At 54.8% G+C, this 9662-nt stretch overlaps 1 protein-coding gene across 4 annotated transcripts in view; it reads left to right on the forward strand.

The window, feature by feature from the left end:
- ACTN1 (actinin alpha 1) overlaps positions 1-7269 on the forward strand; it is a 92882-nt gene extending 85613 nt beyond the window's left edge. The window contains exons 17-22 of one of the 4 annotated variants that reach the window (XM_034993043.1): positions 1184-1363; positions 2032-2178; positions 3087-3167; positions 3636-3701; positions 4925-5083; positions 6539-7269. In XM_034993043.1, the coding sequence (XP_034848934.1) occupies positions 1184-1363; positions 2032-2178; positions 3087-3167; positions 3636-3701; positions 4925-5083; positions 6539-6697 (792 nt within the window). In that variant the 3' untranslated portion in view covers positions 6698-7269. The remainder of the gene's footprint in view (positions 1-1183; positions 1364-2031; positions 2179-3086; positions 3168-3635; positions 3702-4924; positions 5084-6538) is intronic. The other 3 variants (XM_034993046.1, XM_034993044.1, XM_034993045.1) reach the window with 3 other exon arrangements.
- Positions 7270-9662: the final 2393 nt, after the last annotated feature.

Consider the following 9662-nt stretch of genomic DNA (forward strand, 5'->3'; position numbering starts at 1 on the left):
CCTCACGGGAGGCAGGGATGGGGGCTTCTGCCCCTCTGGGCACCATCCCAGCCGTCAGGCTTGCCCTGTCTCCTCCTAGGCGGGACCCCGGGAGGAATGCCTGTCCCAAGCCCATGATGGGCCTGCTGCCCTACAGGGGTGTGGAGCCTGTCAGGGAAGGCCAGTGGGTTGATCTCGATCTCTGGTTTGTGAGCAAAGACCCACCCAGGGCTGCCATTAAAGAGCCACATGAGGAAGTCCCACAGAAGGATGAGTGCCTGGGGAACTGACTAGCTGATTTATCCTTTGGCTTCTTTGACTGAGCAGGTCTCCCTTCCTCCTGAGCAGAGAGCTTTGTCAAAGAGAGGATCTTTCCAGAGAGAGAACTGAGCCTCGGGCGAGCATGGAATTTTTTTGTTGAGTTGTTGGGCCAGATCCTGGGGCGCTGTAGATCAGGGAAGGGGCCCTGCTTGGGTTAGAGAGCATGGTGTCCCTCTGAGCTCCTTGAGGGCAGAGACCATGTCGAGCTCATGTTTGTGTCTCTCCTGCACCCCACCCCCACCTGCTTAGCACATGGTGCGTAGTAGCTGCTTAGGAAATATTTGCTGGGTCAAATTGAGTGCACAATTGAGGCTTTTACAAACAGGTTTTGTTTCCATAGATGAAGTCAAGACAGAAAGGGGGATGAGGCCTGGCCCGTGGGGCAGGTGGGATCGAGGCAGGCCAAGGCAGGCCCTGTGGGGGCAGAACAGCAGGTGCGTGGCCACTGAGGAGGCGCGTCAGGTGCTCTGAGGCTGTGAGGAAGCTGGATCTGTGGGCAGAGAGAGAGTCCCTGAGGTGGGTGATAGCTGGGAACAAGGCTTGGGCGGGGAGTTTGAATGGCAAGCAGAGGAGCGAACGTTTAGGTGAGGAGCTGACCTTGCAGCCCCTTTCTGAGGCTGAGAGGCACCCGAGAGATGGGAAGTATGTCATCTGGTAATGACAATTCTTCTCATACCCCTTTATGATGCTGTTGCCACACCAAGGTGTGTCCCTGCTCAATGTGTCTTGTTCTTGGTTGACTAATGACCACTGATGGGTTCCCTGGTACTGGGGTGGGAACCGAGAATCATCTGAGGGGCTGACCGATGACCTGGGTGCCCCAGTCCCTACCCCAGGGACAGAGGTGGGGTGGTCTGACAAGGACTTCCTTCCGGGTGAGCAGGAGATCGGGCGGATCTCCATCGAGATGCACGGGACCCTGGAGGACCAGCTCAGCCACCTGCGACAGTATGAAAAGAGCATTGTCAACTACAAGCCCAAGATCGACCAGCTGGAGGGTGACCACCAGCTCATCCAGGAGGCCCTCATCTTCGACAACAAGCACACCAACTACACCATGGAGGTGGGTGGCGCCGACCTTGCTTCTCCGGGAAGGGAGCCCCATATCCCCTTCTGCTCCCCACCCCCTGGGCTGGCGCAGGGGGCAGTTACCCATCTTCCAAGGGAAGTGCTCATCACAGGAGGACAAACTCTCACTTGGGAGTGAGGGGATACTCGCTGCTGCTCCCCTCTGGAGCTCTGGGTCTTCAGGCTCTTCTGAATTTCACAGGGAGGTTGTTGAGAATGCAGACTCGCAGGCTCCAGCTCTAGGATTTGATTCACTAGGTCTGGGATGAGGCTGAGCACCCTGGTGATTCAGATGCAGGTGGTCTCCAAACACTGGCTTAGGCACCTGCTCTCCAAGTGGTGAATTGTTTGGACCGTGAAGGCGTGTGTGTGTGGTGCTAGAGCGGGGATGTGCAGGGCCCTCCTTCCTGACTTGACTCACGCTGTCAGTTCTGGTCTCTGCTGCCTCAGGTGGAGGCCAGCGCCCTCCTTTGCTTCCCCTTTCATCATCTGGGTCCTCTGTCCTGGTGTGTTGTCCTTGTCCTGGTGATGCTGTAAATCTGGCTGGCGGTCCGGATTTGATTGCTTGGGCCGTTTCAGTATTGGGGGAACGAGTAGCCGGGAGCGGCCGAGGCCCAGGCCTGGGGCCCTTTTGCTGACAGGCTCCTCATCCCCGCTCCCCAGCACATCCGTGTGGGCTGGGAGCAGCTCCTCACCACCATCGCCAGGACCATCAACGAAGTGGAGAATCAGATCCTGACCCGAGATGCCAAGGGCATCAGCCAGGAGCAGATGAATGAGTTCCGGGCCTCCTTCAACCACTTCGACCGGGTGAGAGCCCCACCGCCCGCACTTAGAGCAGTCCCCAGCCCCTGCCCCAGGGCCCTGGAGGGCACTGCCCAAGAGGTGGGCAGCCATGCTGGGCCAGTTCCTGGGCAAGCGAGGAGGAGGAGGAGGAGAAGAAGGGAGAGCAGGGAGTCAGCCTGCCCTGACTGCACCTCCCAGCGGGCCTTAGAAAGCCTGTCCCGGTGTGTTGTCCCTGCTTTTGCGGAGCAAGAGTGCATGTAGTGAGTGGAGAGAGGATCTCTGGCCCCGACCCTTGCTCTCTGGCCACAAGGAGTCAGCCCTTGGGAGCAAGGCTCCCCTAGCCTCAGGGAGGCTCCCTCCCCCCACCCCCAGCAGTCTTTGGGAGACTCTGTGGGGCGTCAGCATTATTTGTCCTAGGTTCTCATCCTGGCTCTGGGATAGGCTGGGTTTTACATGGGCCGGCCCTCCCAGTGCCCTGGGGCTTCTGGGCAGCCAGAGGGGTCAGAGCATGGGGTTCAGTGCTGCCCACCGCCCCTGCCTCCTGCCCTGTCCTCCAGCCTCCTGGGTGGGTGAAGCCTCCTTGGAAAGCCGGGTTGGGGCCTTGGGCACGGGGTGGGCCGGGCCCTTCTGGGGGAGCTTCTCACCCCTGTGGCTCACCGTGTTCCCCTCTGGCCTGCTTCCCAGAGCAGGGCTGCGTGTGCCAGGGAGAGGGCACCCTCTGGACCTCGTCCGTGTGTCTAACCGTGTGCACTTTTATTTCCCCTCCCCCCCCCCCGCCCCTTCCACCCTCCACCCTCTCCACCCGCATGCCTTTGTCCCCGTGTCTCCCCACACACACCACCCTCCACCCGGGGCATGGCCCACCCCCTCCCCTCACGGCCTCCACCTCCCTGGCACCGCATGGCTCGCTGCCTGGCGCACGGCGGCCCCAGGATCACTCCGGCACGCTGGGTCCCGAGGAGTTCAAAGCCTGCCTCATCAGCTTGGGTTATGATATTGGCAACGACCCCCAGGTACTCGCCTCCTGCATGGAGCACGCTCAGGGGTGGCATCCGGGCCGAGAAATAACGCGTTTCTCCTTTTTCTTTTCTCTCTCTCTGTCTGGATCTCCCTGTCTCCCCTTTCCTGTGGGCCTCGGGGCTCGTCCTCTCCTGCTGTCTGGCCCATGTCGGGCTCCTCTTCCCACTGCTCCAACTGCTCTGACCTCTGCCTTCGGTCGTCTTTCGTGGGAACCTGCCCGGGGCCCACCTTCCTCTCTCCTTGTCACTCTCCATCCTGTGGACGGACTTTTGCCTCTCCCTATTCTCTCTCCTCCTGTGGATGTGTCTCCTCCTGTGTTCCTTTTCCCTTCCTAACCACCCCCCAACCATACACCTCGACCTCCCCTTCTGGCCATCTGCGCCCTGTCCTCCTGGCCCTGGGCCGGCCCTTCCTCCTCCTGCTTCTGACCCTCCGGTGTCTCGGTGCCACTGCCCCCACAGAAGAAGACAGGCATGATGGACACGGATGATTTCCGCGCCTGCCTTATCTCCATGGGTTACAACATGGTAACGTAAACCCCGCCCTCTGCTCTGACGAGGGCCCGCCAGCTGGCCAGAGAAGCCGAGTCCTGGCCAGGGCAGGCTGGAAGCCCTCAGGCTAGGGGCTGCTCTCACTGGAGGGGCCTCACGATTCTGGTCTGTCGGGAAGATGGCGCCCTGCAGGCTGGGCCCAGCCTCGTGACCTGTGTGTGTCCCAGGGGTCTGGCCTTCTCACCTCGGTCTCTGTGCTGGCGTATTCTTTGGCACTTACTGTGGAGATGGGCTTTTTCACTCCCGTGGTGGATGGTGGGGCTGACCCCAAGGCTAGCAGGGAGGACTGGAGGTTTGGACTTCCCGGGTCGGGTTGGGCTCGACTTCATCTTTCAGGAAGCACAGAGGTTTCTGCCTCCGCCCTGGCGGTGGCTCCGGCCACGCCTGCCGCCCCTTGGCCTTCACAGTCTTCTCAGCTGTGTGCCCTCACGCAGGCCTTCTGAGCAGAGCGGGGGCCTGAGCTGGGCAGCCAGGCAGCTCCTGGGCCGCAGTGCAAAGGGCAGAGCTTGGCTGCCCCGGGCCGGGCAAGGGCACAGGCTTGAGACGCAGGGAACCCAGGAGTAAATCCCAGCTCTGCCATCACCAGCTTGGGGACCGGGATGAGGTGAGGGGACCCCAGCAGGACTGCGGTCAGGGCTCACTGAAGGAACTTCCGTGAGTGCTGTGCATGGGTCTGACACACACAAAGTATAGTGTGGGGAGGTCATAGGTTGTGGAGCCAGACCATCCAAGCTCAAACCCCAGCTCTTTTACCTGCTGGCTGTGTGACCTTGAGCAAGTCACCAAGCCTGTCTGGGCCTCCGGTTGCTCGTCTGGAAACCCGATGGAAGGAATAAGGACCTGCGCCATACAGTGGTGGGGAGGGTGAAAAGAAGCGAAATGCCTGCAGCCATTAGAAGAGCACCTGGCACACGGTACATGCCCCGTGCCGTCAGCCTCGACAGCTGTTGGCAGGACTGTCGTCGTTTGCTCCGACGGGAACCTGTGGGGTGTGGGAAGCCTGAACGGGGTCTTCGCTCTTGGGTCTGATGTCCCTGTGATGCCCTTAGGACAGCCCAGGTCAGGTCAGGGGGCCGCTGTGCCCCCCTCTCACAGCCTCAGGCTACTTTGAGCCCCCAGGGGCTTCAGGTCCATATGAGACATTCCCAGCAGCCTGTGGCTGAGAGGTTGACAGGCCTGGGGTTGGCTCTTCTCTCCAGGGAGAGGCAGAATTTGCCCGTATCATGAGCATCGTGGACCCCAACCGCCTGGGGGTAGTGACGTTCCAGGCCTTCATCGACTTTATGTCTCGGGAGACCGCCGACACAGACACAGCGGACCAAGTCATGGCCTCCTTCAAGATCTTGGCTGGGGACAAGGTGGGTCTGCTATGGCGTGGGTGCTTTGCAGGGTCCACTCCGATCTGGAGGGGAGGTCACTTGCACCCCGTGGCCCCTTCCTCCCACTGGGCCTCCCCCTGCTGTCCACCTCCACCCATTTCTGTAATGTTTTGGGATCAGCTAAGGTGTTAGGACACAATATGAGCCTACGGGGGTGAGGGGGTGTCTCCTGCCAGGGAGCGGGACTCCTTCGCACTTGGGCTGGAGCGATGAGTAGTAGAGGTGGGTAGAATGGGGTGGGGACGTGACCGAGTGATGGAAGGGCCGTCTGAGAACTCAGACTTCACCCTTACGTCGTGCCGGGCACAGGCGGGGAGCGGGAGGGAAGCATGTCTCGCACTGGTCTACCCTGAGCAGCAGTCAGTTTCGGTTTCCAAATTTCCCAAGTCCCCTGCCTGGCAATGGAACAGTGGGAATACCAGGGGAAACTGGCAAAGCGGGGGATGTCTAGAGGCCAGAGTTCCTTTCTGTAAAATTCATAGGATAATCCTTCTGCCATCTTTCCTCCAGACTGAAAAGATTGAGTTATAAAAAGCCAAAGCTAATGGGGAGCATAATTTCTGGAATGTCTCAGTCTATAAGGGAAAAAGACTGAGCCAATAGAGGTTCCTAAAGGTCGGTTCCTAAAGTTTAAGGACACCCTATTAGAGTCCTAGCACCTTGGAGCTGGAATGACCCTCAGAAACCACTTCCTTGAAGTGACTCTGGGTCTCTGAGGTCCAGAAAGGGGCCTGGGCTCCTGACTTTTGGAGTGACCTAGGGGTAACCCTACCCTCCTCGAAACTGGTTCCTAGGGGACTCTGGCAGAGGTAGGGCATGGGGCTGGGGGGCCACCTTGCGGGTCAGAGCCTCAAGTGAACTGTTCTGGAGCCTAAAACTCCTAAAGGAAGCAACTTCCCAGTAGACCTGTCACGGACACACAGAAACCTGGGCTGAGACCAGGCAAGGTGGGGGCAGGCCCACATCTCGCAACCGTGGTGGAGACAGCTGTCCGCCATGGCGATGTCACGCTTGGATGCTCACTGCATTTGCTGAAATTACGTGACCTCCAGAGTGTTCACTTGAGCGGGTGTGCGTCCCAGCCGGAGTCCCTGCTGGTGTTGCCCCAGCCCGTGGTTGCTGCAGACTAGAGAGATACATGGAATTATAGGTGCAGTTGGCGCTTGAATTAGCTTGCACACAGGCCAAAGTAGGTATGGAAATGGCACGACAGGAGATTGAAAACGAACATGCATTTTGTATATACACACGTGTGTATGTATGCAAGTGCGTGCATTATAAACATGTGCGTATATAAATGTATACGTGATATACATGTGCATGGGTGCGCGCGCACACGTCTCTGTATCCAGAAGCAGGAGGAGGGGACGGGGATGGGGCGAGGTGCTGCCACCCCCAGTGACATCCCGGCGGCCCTGCCCGCTCTCTCTGCAGAACTACATCACGGTGGACGAGCTGCGCCGAGAGCTGCCGCCCGACCAGGCCGAGTACTGCATCGCGAGGATGGCCCCCTACAGCGGCCCTGATGCCGTGCCGGGCGCTCTGGACTACATGTCCTTCTCCACGGCGCTGTACGGCGAGAGTGACCTCTAACGCGCCCGCCCAGGCCAGCGCCCTCACCCTGCCCGCTGTGCGCCCCCCCCGCCCTGCGCCCCTGCTGCCCCCTCTCCCGCCGGGATTTGGTCTCCTCGCTCAGCCTCGAGCCCGGCGAGCCGGGACCCACGTGGCATCGAGCCTCCCTGCCCGCAAAGTGACAGTTTACAAAATTATTTTCTGCAAAAAAGAAAAAAAAAGTTATGTTAAAAAAAGTAAAAAAAAAGCCAAAAAACCACATATTTTATTATAGAAAAAGTATTTTTTTCTCCACCAGACTTAAATGGAAAAGAGGAAAAATTAACTGTTTGCACCGAAATGTTTTGTTTTGTTGTGACATAGGACAATAACCAAGCACAATGTTCTATTCTGTACTTTTTATCGATTTTTTTTTTCTCTCTGTATCATCTGCTGTATTCATTTCTCCAATCTCATGTCCACCTTGATGTGGGAGCGGGGGGTGGGGTGGGGTAGGGGGGTATCTCATCAGAAGGCACATTGGTGCATGTGTGTTTGCTAGCTCACTTGTCCATGAAAATATTTTATGATATTAAAGAAAATCTTTTGAAATGGCTCTTTTTTAAGGAAAAGAATTTATGTGTCTTGTCTTCTCGTTTTTAAGCCCAGAGGTTGTGGTTAACGCACTTTTTTTCCTTTAGTTTTAATTATTGCCGATTAAAAATGAGTAAGATTGGAGAGTGTGGACAATTTCGATACTACTTGTCACACACCATATTAAAGCAACAGTGCTCCCATGACCACTCTTGGCCTGCTCCTTGCTCACTGTTTTCCAGAAGGGTGCGTGGGTCAAGGATGATGGGGGCCCACTGTACCCAACCTTAATAGGTTTTTGACCCTGGCACATTCCATCCTCCTACATGTCGCTATCTTTATTTTAAGAAAGAAAGGGTGGTTTCCTCTGAAGGCTCCTGTGATTTGAAGATAAGGTCATGGATGTGTAAGGAAGGGGCTGTGTAATAAGTCCTACCTTTGTTTTCTATCGCATCAGACAGCTCTGTGACATTTGTGTGCCCCTCCCTTCTGCTTATTTTTGCTATAAGGGAACATACTGAACTGTCTCAGTAAGAGTCCTCTTGACCCTCACTATTCAAAATGTCCTGCAGTTGGGGCGCCTGGGTGGCTCAGTTGGTTAAGTGTCTGCCTTCGGCTCACGTCATGGTCTCGGGGTCCTGGGTTCGAGACCCGAGTCTGCTTCTCCCTCTCCCTCTGCCCCTCCTCCTGCGTGTGCTGTCTCTCAAATAAATAAATAAAATCTTAAAAAAACCCCAAAATGTCCTGCAGACAGCAGCAGTCCAGCATCACCTGGGAATTTGCTGGAAATGCAGTCTCAGGCCCCACCCCACACTTTCAGAATCAGAACCTGCATTTTAACAAGATCCCCAGGGGATCTGTGTGCCTTGCTCTAGCCTCTCCGGTTTTTTCTCCTTGCCTGTCTGTCCTTCCTGAGGCTGTCTTTTACTTACAGGACAGGGAGTGACGACTATCAGTGATAATACCAGTGCAGTAGACTGTTGTTTCCAAAGTGGGGACACTGCACTATCGTTCCTTTAGCTATTAAGTGGCAATAATAGTGCTGTTGGAAAGCCAATGCAGTAACACATAGAGCTCCTAGAATCTTAGAACATTCTGGAATACTTACTGCCCAGGGAAAGAGGCAAGAGGACTGTTCAGAAGGAAGGACATGGGGTAGAAGTTGGCATTTGCTTTGGGAAACATTCCTGTAGGATTTACCACCGGCTGGTTAAAAGTCCAGTAAATGCTCGGTGTCGGTCTGTGGTGGGTGCAGCTCCATGGGGAAAACCATGGAACAAGACCAGAGCCTGGCCTCAGAGGGTCAAAGTCCTTTGAGAGAGGCTGATACACAAGATACCCTGTTCTGGCTATTTACCTGCAAGTCTAACTGAGGGCACAGTGGTATAGGAGTTGAGGAGAGAGGGAAATTGTTCCAACCAGGAAGTTCCCTAAGCCCAAGGTGTGAGCACTTGACCATACCACAGTTTCTAGAGGTCAGTCGACCTTTTCACTGCTCACGTTAGAAAAGAATTGGGTAAGAGGCATTTGAACGGAAGTATGCTTACTGAGTTATTCTACATCCTTAGACAAATGCCCTTATTTGATGGTCTCAATATTCAAATTTGCTTGTATGTGTGCAGATGGCTATATCCTTACTTTACATTTTCAATCCTGCTAAAGAGAGAAAAATTTTTAAATCCATTTCTTAAGCTATTTAGGTTATCACACACATCTTATTATATGGATAATGCCATTTTTTCTGTAAACATAGAAACCCTCTTGCTTGTCCTAGTCATTCCTACATGTAACAGTTAACCACTCCGCAAACAATCCCATTTAAATCTCCCAAAACAAGTTCTTGTAAATATTTTAAACATATTTACAGATTTGAATAATTCTTTGCAGTACATCAGACTCCCCACTGAGGCAAATTCAAATTGAGGCCGCAGATTCTTGCTCAGCACAAAGCAGTTGAAATATTATTAAGTGTAAGTCAAGTTCTCTGGAGCAGTTCAAAGCTGTTTACTAACAGTTTTCTTCCACCTCCAAAATGAAAATTACACATCTAATCTCAATTTCACGTTCCAGGTAAAAACCCCAAAGTGAATATATGCCAGATTCTCTTATGAGTTCAAGCTCCTTAAATTAATCCACAGGTTGTCATGAGTATAAACCTGCTGAACACCCCCCAAAATCTTAATACTGAGAGTTGGATTTACTTCATCCTTGTACTTCTCTCCACGTAGGTGATCTCAAGTCCCCTGGTCACTCATTGCTGGGTTTTTGGGTCACAGGTTGAGAATTGTGACATGCATCACATGGGGAGTCCGAACCAGGACACAAGATGAGGCGCTCACCCACTTCCGGGTTTCACCCAAGGCCCCGGGGAACTCATGGCCTCGATTCAAGAGTCCAGCGTTGAGTGCGGTGT

This window comes from Mirounga leonina, unplaced genomic scaffold (assembly GCF_011800145.1).
Source record: "Mirounga leonina isolate KUSES-001 unplaced genomic scaffold, KU_Mleo_1.0 Mir_82, whole genome shotgun sequence".
Lineage (NCBI taxonomy): Eukaryota > Metazoa > Chordata > Mammalia > Carnivora > Phocidae > Mirounga > Mirounga leonina.